Raw genomic sequence first — 16,048 nt, forward strand, 5'->3', positions numbered from 1 at the left:
TTGAAGAGGTCGAATGTCGCTCAGAAGCACACCTGCCTGAGCGAGTCTAGTCTTGATGTGAAGTTATACTGTACAAGTCTTGAAGGCTTAATAGTAAGTCATTGAATTATAAATGATGCCATTTTAGGTTGCTGGTTGTGTATATGCCAAATGCTAATCTGATGACGCAATGTTCCTGTCCCTTTCTTCTCTTCGGATTCACCGGTTTCATCCTGACGCTCTGCCTCTGGGTGGAAGTTCTTTTAAATTGGAGAACACTGCAGCTGAGGATGGTTTCAGATAAATAGCCTATATGAGCAACTCAAGAACTAGGATGGATTTGGACTGTAATTAATATCTACTACAATGGCTTAGGGCTGCAGTTTACATGAACAGATCTGCTTTTAAGCACCTATCACTGTGCAGCACACCGATGAATGGACATTTGTCCAGACTGTTTAGGATGAGGATGGGTGCCTTTTTGAGTTCAGTTTCACTCAGGTTTCTTTCTTAGCTCCCTATTGTTAAGCTTCTAAGGAATAAACTTGTCACCACAACATAAATTCATTCAATTCACTTAATAAATTATTTAGAAATCACAGCAGCCAAAGGCCGATATTTTATGCAGATTTTTTGGGACGGATATGTTTCCCCCCTTCAGCATATAAAATCTAATACTTAATGACGTGATACAGAAAATTGCTTTGATTAAACATTTATTGAACAGCACAAGCCTCTCCAATCAGTGCACTTCTTAGCAGGTTTTGTCCCCAAGCCTGCCTATACCCTAAACTACACCTGGTTAAAGGCTCGCTAACAATACAGTTCCAAAAACTCTCATTCTCTCTCCAAATGTTATTCTTATTCTCTCTTCAAGAGCATTATCATATTTAACCAATGAAATATATAAGGCTAAACTAAAAACGAATGAAGAACTTAAAGCCAAGCTGACGGTGGGCCATCAGTAAATGTGAAGTGTCTTTTGAGTGCCGGTCTGGGTAATTTTTCTTTCCCTCATCGCTGGCTTGAGTTGGACATCAGCTGTTTTTCTGACATTCTGCATTTTAAACAGCGACGGAGCTCTGTCGGCCGGAAAGAGAACTTCGATTAGTCTTTTTTAAACCGATTTAGCTTAGCGAATTAGCACAGGAGAAAGAAATTCTTGCTCTTGTTTTTGCATCTTAACATACACGATTAAAGAGGAGCTACTTAATTTCGGCAGTAATTATCGCGGCAAGTGTAAACGCTGCTTGCTTTATATATTTACAGTTCTAGCTCTTCCGGTTTTCTTGTTTGGATGTGGAACACAGATGACTGCAATCTGTTGGTATGGGAAAGTTATGTTCTCTCACGTTATTACAGAACGTACACACACAGTGTGGTGTGTCAGAAGTGCCTGCCTTATAATCGGCCTAATTTGCGATGCCGATCAATTAAAAGAAAATGGCAAAAATCGTCAGGATTAATCGACTGGTGATCAACCGCGAACCTCTTTATCTTAAAGCTGCAAAAAAAAAAAAGGAAAGCTGCATTGGGACAATGTCTATTGTAAAATGGACCATGAAAATGGCCATAATAGCGCTATACAAATACAATTTGATTGCACTCTAACCAGTCATTCACTTGCTAGCTTTTGAAGTTAACAAGTAAAATGATTGTAGCTGTCATGTACCCAATATACCCCAAAAGTTCTTGGGCTTTAAAATAAAACTAGACACTCAATGTCCCCAAATGTCTCCTTGATGTAAATTAACAATTCTACTTGTATTTTTAAATTGTTTTTGGGCCACACAGGTCTCTATGCAAATTACTGTAGAACTGATACTGGTTTAGAACATGCCCTCAGTCCAATTTATTACTGCAGGATTTTTGAAAGTGTTATCTGATTAGGAGAAGAGTACAGGAGAATGATGCAGTCGCACGGCACGGCATCGCGTTAATTGAACACGACTGCAGTGAAAATATCTTGGAGCCGTCCCACGAGGCTCGTCCCTTCTCACTCCGGCTTCTTGTTTCAAGCTGTACCCAGTGTAATGCAGCTCAGAGCTTTTTCATCTCCTCTTTCATCTATTTACTCTCTCTCTCTCTCTCTCTCTCTCTCTCTCTCTCTCTCTCTCTCTCTATCCCTTATTGCGTATTTAAGCTTGGCTAATTAAGATCCTTGGACTCGGCTTGGCCCTCCGAGGTTAAAAGACAAACAATATAAGGGCTGTGTGGAAGGAAAGGAATCGTCCGTACTCGTGCACTTTATGATGGCGATAACGACGAGTCATAAAACAGGTTTGGAAAGTCTTTCAGTTTTGGAATACATTTTAAAGCACTCCGGGACTTTCTCGTCATTGTTTATCTGAACATGGGGTTTATACATTTTTACAGGAAAAATATTCTTACTTGTATATAGGATATATTATTAAAATTTAATGTTACCTGAAGTGCCTTTGGCATTTTCATCATGTTTTTACAAGACCCCTGCAAGGCCACCATCGAGAGAGTGACAAAGCAACAATATATAATGTTTCCCCCCACCACCACCACCACCCTAGTACTGAAGAAAGAGGTCGACCGGTGGATTTTAGCGATACCTATAGCTAGGTTGGATCGTATTTGCCGAATAACCAATTAGTTAACTGACTGTTTTTAAAATGGATACTGGATAAAAAAAAAAATAAAAAACTTTACACTCCATGTAAAAAGTACTGAACTTTATTACAAAAAACAAATGTAAAAACCAGTACTGAATCTTAAAAATGTGCTAACGGAAATAAATATGAATGTTCATTAATAAACAAATTCTATAATTAATAAATTAAAAAGAAATCTAATGTAGCTCTCTCCACACAGCGCGCAATGTCAAAACAAACAGCACATGGCGTCAGTGATTCGCCTCTAGACAGCGGACCGGAAAAATCTATATGGTGCAGATTAATTATCAATCTCTTCTTCAGAATCATATTTGATTTGTGCCATTAATGCCATTCTAAATGAACTCCCTACCCATCACAGGACACTTATTTCTTTATCTTTTTTATAAAAAAAAAAAAAAAAACTTTCATTACATCAACCAGAACACTGAAGACCGGTGATATCGTTCTATTTGCAGAAATCATGCATTATTTTACTGATGCCTTTTTGTTTCGATCTACTGTTTTAGCCTGCGTTTCGGCGTTATAGAAAGAAAAACGAGCAGAATGTGTTTGCCTTCGAGTTCAGTGGCAGATGATCTGCTCTGAAGATCTATGCCAGGTCTGTTCACTGAAGAAAAGAGGGGGGGGGGGGGTGTGAGGTTGTGTGCATCGCTATAGCAACGCGAATATCGTGGGACCGAGGGATGCACAAGGCTTCCGAAGGTTGTCAGGTTAAGTGGCACCCCAAGGAACATGCTCTCTCACATACACACTGTGTTGTAGACACTGCATGCATGGAGCAGATGTTTCACACTGGTGCTCAGATGTGTCTGCATCCCTAATATCTTTCTCATTCCATGTCGGAAAAAAACGGCTAGAATTCATTTGCTATGTGTTTCTTTATCCGGACCATTTTTTCTCAAGAGATAATCGTTCGTTCTTTGTAATTTGCCCCCACCTAACTGTTCAGATCGGACCTTGTTGCTATCTGTGGCTTTGGTCTGATCTGACTGTTAATTTTAAGATGAAGGGATTTGCACTAGAACTGTGAGATGCGATTCTTGCTGTGAGGAGCAGCGTAGCCCCAGGCCACCATTCAACATGAAGCTCGGATGAAGTGCTACTTAATTTGTTGGGAATTCGGTGCTCATTTCGAGCGAGGAACTGTGCCTTTAGGGGAAATATTTTCACCCTGACTTTTTTTTTTCGTATTTATTTTGTCTCTGTCCGTGTCTCAAATTTAAGGAATAGATACTATAGAGCAGGGGGTATTAAAAACGTAGCGTAGTTAAAACCAGAGGTGTTGTTTTGTTATAAAAAGCGCTTTTGGATCTGCTATAACACTTTGTGTGTGCGTGTGCGTGTAGAACAGCAGTTGACTGTTCTTTGCCATGGAGACTTGTTAGTGTGTGCATGTGCTTTCAGGGGTGTGTGCAGTGTTGACCCTACGTAGCGTGTTGAGCACAGCATTCTTACTGATCTCATGTCCTAACGTTTTCCCTTCCCAGCCAAGTCTTTTGATGCCAGCAGTTGCAGATATGAACCGGTTTATTACAGAAACAGTGCTTAAAAATAAGCCGCAGCAGTGGAGAGTAATTAAAGCATTTCTACTGACTTGCTTCTAATAATAGCCGAGTTGGTGGGGTGATTTGTTTTGTGTGTGTGTGTGTGTTTTTGTACAGCCAGTGAGGTTAGCACACTCTCTCCCTCCACTTCGAGCATTTTTGGCTCCCTCCTTCTTTCCTCCCCTTCCCAATGCTTCGTTGTCATTGGCTGAGCACATCAGAGCTTCTAGAACCCTCCGGAGTAGGAAGATTGGGTTTGGACCCGTGTAGAAAATTCTAAAAGCCAGCGATCCTGTAGACGTACAGAGGATCATTGAGGACCTGTTTAATTCCTGTGTCCAAATCTAAAACCAGCAGGGGAAAAAAAAGAACAGCTCAGCCACACAGAATTGAGGAAAGCAAAAGAGAGGAGGCGTTGAGTGCAAAAGAGAGATAAATGATGCGTGCAGGAGGATGCTTCCCCCCACTGCTTTCCCCCTGCTCATGGCAGGCAGACCGAACTGAAATTAATCAGCGGCTGGCATCGCTGCCTCCGGACAAAAATAGCATGTTGTATGTTGTGTTTGTGGCGTATATATTCGATATAGCTGCGATGGGCTCACAATGCATTTTTTATTTTTTTTATTTTATATTTTTCCAAAAAGGCACGAACAATTAACCTAGTAAAACATCTGTCATTCGACAGACAGTCCACAGGTTGATCGTGCTTGTATCACCGCTTGTATCATCATTTCTACTGCTTTTACATTTACACCATTTTGGCAGACAGCCTTATCCAGGGAGACTGACATTTGCTCAGGGGCACAGGAATGGCAGCATGGTGTGGCTGGGATTTGAACTCATGACCTTCTGATCCAAAGAATCCAAAGTCACTAAGCTACCACCTACCCGTCTGAGATTCATCTAAAATGCACAAGTGCTTCACGCTTGCTAAAAATCATTGTAAAACAGTTATTGTTATCACCTTTCAAAGTTTATTTCTGGGTCATTTCTATATTGAGCACAGCTGTTGATTTTATTACATGGTACACAGTAATAGATCTAATATAAAAGCTGGACCGCACAACAACATTTAACAAAAGCGTACCAGAGGCGGCTTCTGTGGTGCGTAGATAAGTTAACAGAATTCCAAATGAAGGGCCTCGTGCTTGACCAGTGTGCCAGAAAACTTTTTTCTTATTAAATTCAATATTTGGGCTAATAAGTAAGCATTCTTCAAGGCAGTTCATTTTGTCTCATGTTTAATACACACCCACTCTCCACTGCCATCAAACAGCCAGTAGTTAGTGCTACACAGAAAATAATGCAGATTCCAGGTCATGAGCTTCAGTTAATTTTTGCATAAAAAAAACAATAAAATGTGATCTAGAGAAGTTATTTAATTCCACCTATTTGGTCTTTTTTAATTATTACCCACTAAATAATCACCTGATATCTACCAGCTGGGGTGTAAGTGTTTCCTCCAAAGCATGTGAAGTACTGCTGGTCATGCGGCATCACAGGCCATCGTAACGCCATCCTTCCCACCCTGACAGCACTGTCTTTTCTGTTCGTAATAGACAGTCAACCAATCTGATCTGGAATTTACAGATTAGTCACCATGAAACGCAACTCTGAAATGTATGCCTTTACCTGCGTAGGCAATGCTTGTGTAGTTTGTAGAGCTATAGCAAATAGTTTTATTGGTGTTTTCTAAGGTTTCTGTGGGAGTCCTACAGGAGTGTTTGACTAGTTACTTTGTGCTTTACTATTACCTGAATACCACTAACCTCTCTCTCACCTTTTTCCATAGTGCCAGACTCTGCCAAACCCAGTCCTGCCCCTCTTTCCCCTGCCAACCCCAGCGCTACCAACCCCTCTGTGCCCTCGGCCAGCAGCAGTGGTGCCAATGGCAAGCGTGCACCATCCAGCACCCAGCAGCAGTCGGCAGTACAGCGCTACCCACCTCGAGAGGTGCCGCCACGTTTTCGCCAGCACGAGCACAAGCAGCTGCTGAAGAGAGGACAACCTTTGCCTGCTGGGAGCATTGCCGTTGTGCTGCCAGCATCAACCAGCCCTACTGTGCAGTCTTTCCCCAGCCAATCAACCCCAGGTCAGCAGCCAGTCTTGTCAACATCAAATGAAAAAAACAATGGAATATAAGCTAGCATTAGCTAGCTAGTAGTGACTTTGTAGCAAAAAGGTTTATCCTTGTCTGGTGACAAAGAAGGTATCTAATCTTTTGTTAAGATCTAATGTGGCGTGGTGTGGCTTTCACTTCATCTAATTATTTAGATCTAGCTAGTGCTTGAGTTTTCCCTCAATGAAATGTTAAAATGCACCTGCATGCTGTACTTGCATTACAGCTATAGTTTTTGTGCTGAACTAGCATCTGTTCTAGCTACTCAATATGGCTAGTAAAAATATTCCCCACCGAGAGCCAGACAGTGTAGCAGATGGTGTTGGGAATTGGAAAGAAGAAAATAGCTTTGACGTTCTTTGCACCTTTGAAAAATATATGAACCAAGCGTGGTATATTGAAACAATCTGGGTTTTTTTTCCTTTGGGAAAGGCAATGAGGAGGTTTTTTCTTTGGTTGTTGGACGAGTGAATTAGACACCCCAGTATTGTTGACTCCCGCCACAGGTATTGTCAGCCTACAGGGTACCAGTGGAAACTATAGGCTACTATAGGAGGCGAAGGAGAGGAGAAAGACATCTATGGATGTGGTAAGAGGGAAGACATGCAGGTGGTCGAGGTGAAAGAGGCAGATGTAAAGGACAGGGGGGGAAGGATGAGAAGGATGATTCGCTGTGGCGACCCCTAATGGGAGAAGCGAAAGGATGATGCCCTGATGCCTAATCTGGATAAGTTACCAAGATTTTGTAGCCACTCGTACACCTTCTTCTATTAGTTCATCAATTCGCAGGCATTTCTCTGGCAAACATTTCTCTCCTCCCAGTTTTCAGGAATTTACTCAGCCATATTTAATATCCACAGCTAACGTTACCTCATACGATCAAAATATGCTTTCCATATTGTGCATCTTGGCACTTTCGGCTTGTTTACTTGTTCGGGGTCTGCCCACGCAGACATGTGCCTGCTTACAAATGCTGCTTTGCGTTTAAGGGGCGAAACAGCGAGAGCAAAAAGATGCGACTTGTGTTTCGTTTCTTCCTGTGTGGGAGCTCAGTGAAGGGATACATTCTGTCAGTTTCCAGGTGACTGTTCGGCTGCAGGAAGCATGAAAATGGCAGCGACCCAGCTTAGCGAGAAGCAGTGAATCACTGCTTGCAGTATGTGTGCACAACGGCGAGGTGGGCTGCAATATTTTATAAAAAAAAATTTCCCCTCAAAATATATTTAACAACATTTTGTGCTGATACAGCATCTTATACATACAATAACTAGTACTCAACAATTGCTGCTTTTCAGCCCACCCCCAATCCCCCATCTCCTGCCCTAACATCCCAAACACACAACATAAACAAATATATGTAACGGTAATGCTCTACAGGTACCTTACTTCCTCTTTTTTTACTTCTGCTTAACCTGCAAATCTTATATTTTCCCAATAATTCACTTCAACTCTTAAGGACAAGATTAAATGTATAAGTGTATTTCCAACGGCTCATCGAACGAAGCTCGTTCTTCAGTCATAAATTTGGTATACAACGACTAGAACATTTTCTAAGGCAGTTTAAAGACATTAGAGCCCATCTGCTATAGAAGGTAGTAGGGAAGGTAGAACAGATAGCCGTGTTCTGTATTTGATTAATACACCTCCAGACTTGCATAATTCTAATAACATAGGTGTCATTTAGCATAGGTTTGTGCCGCTTCCTGCTTCATGGTTCCAGAGATACAAATGTCAGGCACATCAAATTATTTAGAACGTCACACTGAGAACACGAATACCGATGCCCTCCTCCACAGATGTACACTAGTTCCTGCTCCCTTCTTTAGTCGTTATACGAAGCCTCGCTGGAGCCTGGTTAAATCCCTGATTGAACATTTTGGCCATGACTTCACGATACTGCCTGCCGTTCCAATACTTAAGGGCTGTAATCTTCATAAACGGTGATTGGTTACCCTTTATACTGCAGTTTACCTCGTTTTTTACACGCCTCACGAATGACTTCTTATCTTTTAGCTGTTAACGATGAAAGCAGACCACAACTGCTCTTGTCCTCTTCCCTGGTTTGGGTTTAGCGGTGAGGTTTCTGTGCGCCCGGTCTAGCTCTGGGGGGAGGATAGAATCTGATCAGCAAAAACCTCAAAAAGCAACTCGGTGAAGAATGTTGTCGGCCATGGGCCTCCACCGATTCTGCAACTCAGATTATCGGTTTATAGCTTTGTGTTGCTCTCCATTAACGATGCAAGGGAAGTGATTTCACATAGGACTCTGGTGTGGCAAGTGTCTATCACCTTGTTTCATGGAGTTAGAGCCAGTCCCCTGCATCTTGATCGTTCCTGGGAGTGGGTATGTCAAGTCAAGTCAAGCGCTTTTCACAACAGACATTGTCTCAAAGGAACTTTACAGAAATCAACAGTTAAGGTGAATGGTGTGCATTTATCCCTGATGAGCAGCCAGGGACTGTGGTAAGGAACAACTCCCTTAGATGTCATGAGGAATAAACCTTGAGAGGAACCAGACTCAAAAGGGGACCCCATCCTCATTTGGGTAACATCAAGAGTGTGATTATAGTTTTTAAACAATACAGAACACTAGAGAGTGAGAACTAACATGGGCACTGGAGTGTAAGATTATAAAGTTCTTTCTAGAGTCTTATACAGTCATTGTGGTTATAAAACTAGGAGCTACTGAGCAACTCATAAAATAGCTCAACATTTGTGATCATCACAGATCCAACACCAGCTTCTCCATGCTAGAGCCTTTAAACACTCCAGGAGGTCCAATGTCCAAACTGGTACGTCTCTGGATGGTACAGGAAGTTTGTGAGTTCGGCATCTACTTCTTTTATGAGCTTTTATAAGGTGGGACCTGACTGGGGCTGGAGCAACCTCAGGATGCCTCGAGATGGGTAGAGAAAGAGAAGCAGTAGAGAGAAATTAGCGTAGCTGCTGTTCATGATATTAACAGCACAAGTTGATAATGTGCATTTGATCAGATGTACTGGAGCACAAGTTTATGATATGTGACGTATGTTATGTGTAGGCTTTGCTAAAAAGATAAGTTTTTAATCTGCAGTTTAAAGATCTCAAGGAGCGTGACGGATTGTAGCGTGTTAGAAGATGTGACAGGGATATCCGGTGAGCTGGGAAATAGGCAAGCAGAAGGTTTAATACTAAAGTCGTCCCTTACAATTCTTGCCAGCAGCCCACTTTCCTTTTATTCCTGTGCTCATTTTCTTCCTCAGTATTTTGTCTTATTCCTCTCACAACCACCTATTACCTACCACACACACACACACACCAGTAAAGTTTCTTCGGAAAGAAAAGCGGTGATTTAAACAGAAAACAGTCCAGGACTTCATTTATTCTGTCTCCTTTCTTTCTTTTTTTTGCCCGGTTTCAAACCTGCACATGTAACATACTGTGGTTTCTCTGCATGTTACTTAGCAAATCAAAACCAGTGCAGCCACAGCTCATAAACCCAAACCTGTCAGCAATGCCATCAGGAAAATCTTTCACTTTCTCTCTCATCGTCTTGTACATTTCCCACAGTCCTTATTATATGGACATGCCTGAAGGGACCATCTGAGGTAGTAAATACACTGAACTGACATTCCCTGTCCAAATATTACTCATTCTTTCCTTGTTTTTTTAACAAAAATGACAACTATTTTTCATATTATATGAGATCTACTACACTAAAGGCTAACATATTGGGACACCAGGCTTTTTTAGCCATATGTGGTTCTTCCCCAACTTGGAGTTGGACATACAAAATTGTATAGGAGGTCGTAGCAGTCCAATATTCCTTACCTCAGAAAAAATTCATGGCATTTTCATTGAATTATCTTTATTTATAGTGCTTTGATAGTATCATTTGTGGATTTTCCTCGTCTTTTCCCAAAAAAAAAAAAAATAACTCCTTCACCCAGGAGAAGGAGAAAAGTGTGACGTGTACAGATTGTGTTTTTAGTAACTCATATAAATGCAGTGTTCTGTGTGCCCCTGTTGCATGTGCCCCTGTGTGCCCCATAGCCTGGTGCAGTGGTTGGGGGAGTATTGGCTTATTATGGGGTTAGTTTGCATCACTCAGGCACAGGTTTTCCTGCATGTACAGGATGAACACTTGAGGGCACCCATCCCTGTAACACCACACACACACACACACACACACACACACACCACTAGCACTGCTCAGACCTTATTTCCATGTTATCTTTTGTTTGTTGATGTTTCATATTATAGGTATACATTAAATATTATTTTCGATGAAAAAGAAGCTCAAGCATCCAGTAAATGTGTGTGTGTGTGTGCCGTCCCCTACTGTCAGTTCTCGGATCTGGCTAGAGTGCGGGCTGATGTCCGTCACATCCTGTGCCGGAGGAATGGAGCGAGTGTGCTGCTCAACTCTGGTTGCATAAGTCTCTCACTTACCAACCCCCTTCTCCTTGCCTCCTTCCTACGAGCCTCTGTGTAACCATCGCACACGGCCGTCAGCACAGCTCCCTCAACGCACTCGCACAGTGCTTCTATTGTTCTGTGTGTGTGTGTGTGTGTGTGTGTGTGTGTGTGTGTGTGTGTGTGTGTGTGTGTGTGTGTGTGTGTGTGTGTGTGTGTGTGTGTGTGTGTGTGTTCGCTAACATGCTCTGAGTGGAGCAGGTGTTGACACTGTCCTCAAGGGTTTTTTTTGCCTCCATACGCAGCATCACAGAAGTCCTTCCTGGACATTTCAGATATAAATGGCTAACGCACTACAGCCATGATCTCATTCCACCACTTTGGTTTTAGTGTTTAGGCAGTTGTATTGTGTGTGCTTGTATACGGGCAAAAGTTTGTGGACACCTAACCATAAGAGTGGTATGTGCCTTTGAACGTCCCATTCCACGTTTAGTCCCTTTTGCCGTTATAACAAATAAAGGTTGACAAATATGGGTTTTTCTCTGACTGATGCAGATATTTAAAAATCAGGGCAACCAGTGGCCTTTATATGATGCAGATTTTTTTGCCCAATATTTTCAGTTTGGTTTAGTGCTGTAGTTTTTTCACACCTTTATTTATCGTCCGATTTTGTATGTATATACAAAATACAGTATATATATTTACAATTATAGCTCTTGCGGATGTCAAATGAAGACTACTGCCACCTGGCGGTATAAGAGAGTTATGTTCTGTGTGTGTCAGATGCGCCTGCCTAATAAACTTTCTTTTGGCTTCTCCCATTAGGGGTCGCCACAGCGGATCATCCGTATTAGTGATCCGCATGTTCGATTTGGCACGTTTGTTACGCTGGATGCCCTTCCTAACGCAACCCTCCCCATTTATCCAGGCTTGGGACCAGCACTAAGAGTGCACTGGCTTGTGCAACACTAATGGCTGGGGTCGGTTCCCTGACCGGGAATCGAACCCGGGCCGCAGCGGTTTGCAGCGAGGATGTGCCACTAGATTTTGAGGGGATTTGTCCTCATTCAGCCACAAGTATGTTAGTAAAGTCAGGTACTGATGTAGGTACATCAGGTACTGATGATGCCTGGGGTGCAGTCAGCATTTCAATTCATCCCAAAGGCATTCAATAGAATTGTGATGCAGGAACAGGTTTGGGTCTCCTTGTTCAAGTGATGGGAAAGTTTCATACTATCACCTCTAAAGACAATCCTAAACAATTGTGTCCATCCAACTTTTTGGGGAAGAACCACACATGGCTGGAAAAGTCAGGTGTCTAAATACATTTTTCCATATAGTGTATGTTGATAGCAAACATCATGTTCCCTAGTACTACTTCGTTCTTTAAGTGCTAGAGCTCAACTGCAGTATTCATCGCTCTGCTGTTAAAAACATAGAAGGTCCTGGTTTCTAATTGGAGTCCATTGGGAAGACCTCATTATCCTCTACTGAGTCCCAGTTCTTAGCCTTGTAGCTAAGCTGCTGTTTGCCTCCTCTTACAGCAGACTTATTAAAAATGAACCAAATAATATTGACTGAATAAAAATTACTGTTGGATTATTTTAAGTGCTTCTTTTTTTTTTTTTTTTTTTTTTTTTTTAAACAAAAAAGGTTCTAATTAATTTTGAATGGCCAATTTCCATTTTCTCTTTAGATCTTATTAGACAGACAGTTTTTTTCACTGTAAGAATAAAGTACATTGATTACATTTGGCAGTAATAAGCAAAATTGATAATTTTACATATAAAAAATAACACACACACACACACGATAAAATAATTTTCGGCTGATGCATACATGTCCTTGTGGATTGTTTTGCTTTCCTGAAATTTGATCAGTAATCAGCAAAGAGATGATCATAATTTACATTGTTCACTGTTTAGTGTTTAAGGATGTTGTTCATGTGCTGCACTTTGCAAGCTGATCACAGGAAGAGCTTACTTGTGACTGTTCCAAATAGCTGCTTGTTATGAAAGTTATAATGGTTGCTTTGGAAACGACCGCAAGAATTATGCACACCATGCAGCTCCTCATCAGCATGTGGATAACAAGATCTTCTTGGTTTTGTTTGGCAGAGGGATGTTTTTGTACGTGTTTAACCTGGTATTTGAACCCTATAGAAACAGGACCTGGTTAAAAGGTGGTTATGGTTCCTGGTAAATGAGTTAATGGGGAATAGAAGCAAGTAAGAGTGACAGTTGGTTTTCTTTCATTTCAACTGTTAATATGGTTGGAAAAGTGGCCACAGATTTACAAAAGAGTACAAATATACTATGTGGTCACTCTCAGTCTATAATGTGGAGAACTACACAGTAGCATTCCATAGATTATAAAGCTCTGACCTCAACTCTATTGAACAGCTTTGAGATGAATGTGAATTCTGACTGCACCCCAGACCTCCTCACCTAATATTTACTAATTTACTAACACCCTGGCTGAATGAAATCTCTCAAATCTCCACAAGCACACTTCAAAATGTAGTGGATCATCTTCCCACAAGAGTGGATGGTATTATTATAGCAGATTGGGACCAAAGGTGGTAATAGATGTTTAGAAAACACATACCAATGTTATGGTCACACTTTTAACCTGAAGTGTTTAGATATTGTATATATCTGCAATTATATGTAAATAACTCTTTGGCCAGAGAAAGCAGGCGTCTGTGAGAAGGTTTGATCTTTACATTTTTATACAGTAGGTTGTGTGTATCAGGCATTTTGTAAATAGTGCCATCATTTATGTGAGAAACTTTTTTATTTATTTATTTTTTTTTAACCACTTGCTCATTTTGCTCCACCTCTATAGCCACACACACACACACACACACACACACACACACACACACACACACACACGCAGGCACACAGGCACACACATTTCCCTCCCCCACTTCTTCACAGCGTATGCACACTGCAAAGACATTTAACTCTTGGCCACCTGCCTGCCTTCATGTCAGCCTGTTTCCCATTTGGCGGTGGAGTGTTTCTCTTTCCTTTTCATGGTGGGGGTGGGTGCAGGAAGCCTTCATCTGATATTCATTATTACAGTATTACTCTTTTTTTTTTTTCCTTCTTCTTCTTTTTTTTTTTTTTTTTTACACAAAACAGGTTGTTTTAAACACCCTATTGTGGTAGCAGCAAGAGAGAGAGAGGCTGTGTGTGTGTGTGTGTGTGTGTGTGTGTGTGTGTGTGTGTGTGTGTGTGTGTGTGTGTGTGTGTTCAATTTCACACGTCCATATGTGCAGCTTATGCACAGACGCCGTCCTGCTTTTTGTCTTTGTGCTGCTATTGGGAGCGATTGAGAGCTGCGAACGTGCTGTGCCAAGCTGAAATGGTCTTCTAGATTTTGTGTGACCATTCACAAGCATAAACTGAGCACTGAACAATGACAGGAAAAGAAATCTCCGTTTCGCTCTGCTACGTTTTCCACTCCTGTGCGAGTGGAAAAAAGCACTGCCCCCCTGTTTTACCCTTCACCCGGGGTGCACTCCCTGCACGCAAGCACAAGCGCGAGTCTGCTCTCGGCTTCAGCAGCGTCGAGATATAAAAATAAGGCTGGATCCTCTCAGAGCAGTGTGGGATGAACAGGGCGGTCGCTTGCATGCTGTGCCCCAGTTTCTTGGCAGCGGTTCAAGAGTGAGCCTTCGGAAGACATATTGTAGGAGACATATTGGATCAGGAATGCCTGACATTCTGCACACAACCTAAAGTCCATGGGACGATGGTCGGGAGGCTCCTCTCTTCAGGTACTTTTCCACTTCTTCGTCATTTCCCCACCCCCTCTAGACTGTAGAACGTCTTGCGGAGCACCGCTTCTGTTTATTTTGGTCTCGCAGTATTCTAATGACTACGAATAAAAGCCACAGAAGCAGGATTTTTTGCACGGCACAAGTGGTCTTTTTTGAACGTGCTCCCGAGCGATACCGATACGTTGACGACAGCTCAAGGCTGTTTTGGCTACGTTTCAGCCTTGATAAAATGGCGTCCTTTGCTACGCAGTGACTCTTCAAAAGGACGGTGCTTATTTCAGAAGCATGCTGCTTTTCCTATTTTTTGCTCCCTTTCTCTCTTTTCTCTTTCCTACCTCTTGGGGGTTTTTTTCTCTCTGATGTCTGGTTGAAAGTGTGATCTGCAAGCTGCCTGCCGGGAGCGTAGAAAAGCTGTTGATTTCCCTACAGCCGAAGCACACTGAGCTGCGTGCACACGCGCAGCGGCATACATAAACAACAGCGTTAGAACCAGAAAAATGGGCAGTGCTTGCCAAGTAATTAACCACCCCTGATCTCAGGCCCCACATCGGGCATTTAAATGCTTTGAAATGCTCCCGGGTCCTTTGAAAGGGAAGGGTGTGCATTCCAGTCGGTCAGTTCGGAAGGTCAAGATTTGTGGAAACGGCAGTATTATGATTGTTGTTAATAAGTACCTGGTTAATATTGTGCAGAATTTTATTGGGGGTTGGTGCAGAATTACTGATTTGTCTGGCAAATAGAGTAACTCGGCACTAATGTAAAAAAAAAGTGCTAATTAGGTATGCTTACAATGTACTCTCCACTTTATTAGGAACACCTGTACACATGCAAATCCATGCTGTTATCTAGTCAGCCATTCAAGGGGGAGTGGTAGCTCAGTGGTTAAGGTGCTGAGTTACTGATCGGAAGGTCGAGGTGGTATCGCCAAGTTGCCACTATTGAACCCTTGACCAAGGCCCTTAACCCTCTGTGCTCCAGCGGCACTGTTTAATTGTTGACCCTGCGCTCTGACCCCAGCTTCCGTGCAAGCTGGGATATGCGAAGAAAGAATTTCACTATGCTGTAATGTATATGTAATAAATAAAGAATATTCTTTAAATGTCAGCAGCACAATGCTTAAATTATACCTTTAGAATAAAGAGAGTTTTATTTCTGTGACTTTACCCATGGCATGGATGTTGCTGCCAAATGGGCTGGTTTGACTATTTTAGAAGCAGCTGATCTTTTGGGATTTCCACATTTAACCGTTTCAAGTGTTTCCACTGAATTATATGAAAAACAAAGAAAGAAATGCATTGATCTGACATTATCTCCATCTACAACCGTGGCAAGCAAAACCATGGTCTATGGACTTAGATAAACTCTACCCAATTTCTAAGAACTGCTGTTGTTTGATAATACTATTCTGCATGTGCATATTGTAAAGATCGACTGATTGATTTGCTGGCCTGTTAATTGGGCCGATTTTTGGAATTTCTTTTATTAATTTGCATCAGACTATTATTAGACAGACGCATCTGAAAGGTGGCAGTAGTGTGTATTTGGGATCCAGACAGGGAAACTCGGATGAGCTAGAA

General features: G+C 41.9%; 1 protein-coding gene and 1 long non-coding RNA gene across 4 annotated transcripts in view; one reads left to right on the forward strand and one right to left on the reverse strand.

The window, feature by feature from the left end:
• tnrc6c1 (trinucleotide repeat containing adaptor 6C1) overlaps positions 1–16,048 on the forward strand; it is a 51,595-nt gene that overhangs the window by 21,634 nt on the left and 13,913 nt on the right. For 2 of the 3 annotated variants that reach the window (XM_083565741.1, XM_083565740.1), the window contains exon 4: positions 5,961–6,260. In XM_083565741.1, the coding sequence (XP_083421867.1) occupies positions 5,961–6,260 (300 nt within the window). Of the gene's footprint in view, positions 1–5,960; positions 6,261–11,444; positions 14,469–16,048 lie in introns of those variants that run through there. The other variant, XM_083565742.1, reaches the window with a different exon arrangement.
• Positions 982–10,199, reverse strand: LOC310739806. The gene is made up of 2 exons (XR_014537504.1): positions 4,304–10,199; positions 982–2,965 (listed from the first exon to the last, which is right to left on the reverse strand). It is a non-coding gene; the product is annotated as an uncharacterized lncRNA (long non-coding RNA).

The sequence above is a fragment of the Silurus aristotelis genome, assembly GCF_946808225.1.
Source record: "Silurus aristotelis genome assembly, chromosome: 17".
Classification (NCBI taxonomy): Eukaryota; Metazoa; Chordata; class Actinopteri; order Siluriformes; family Siluridae; genus Silurus; species Silurus aristotelis.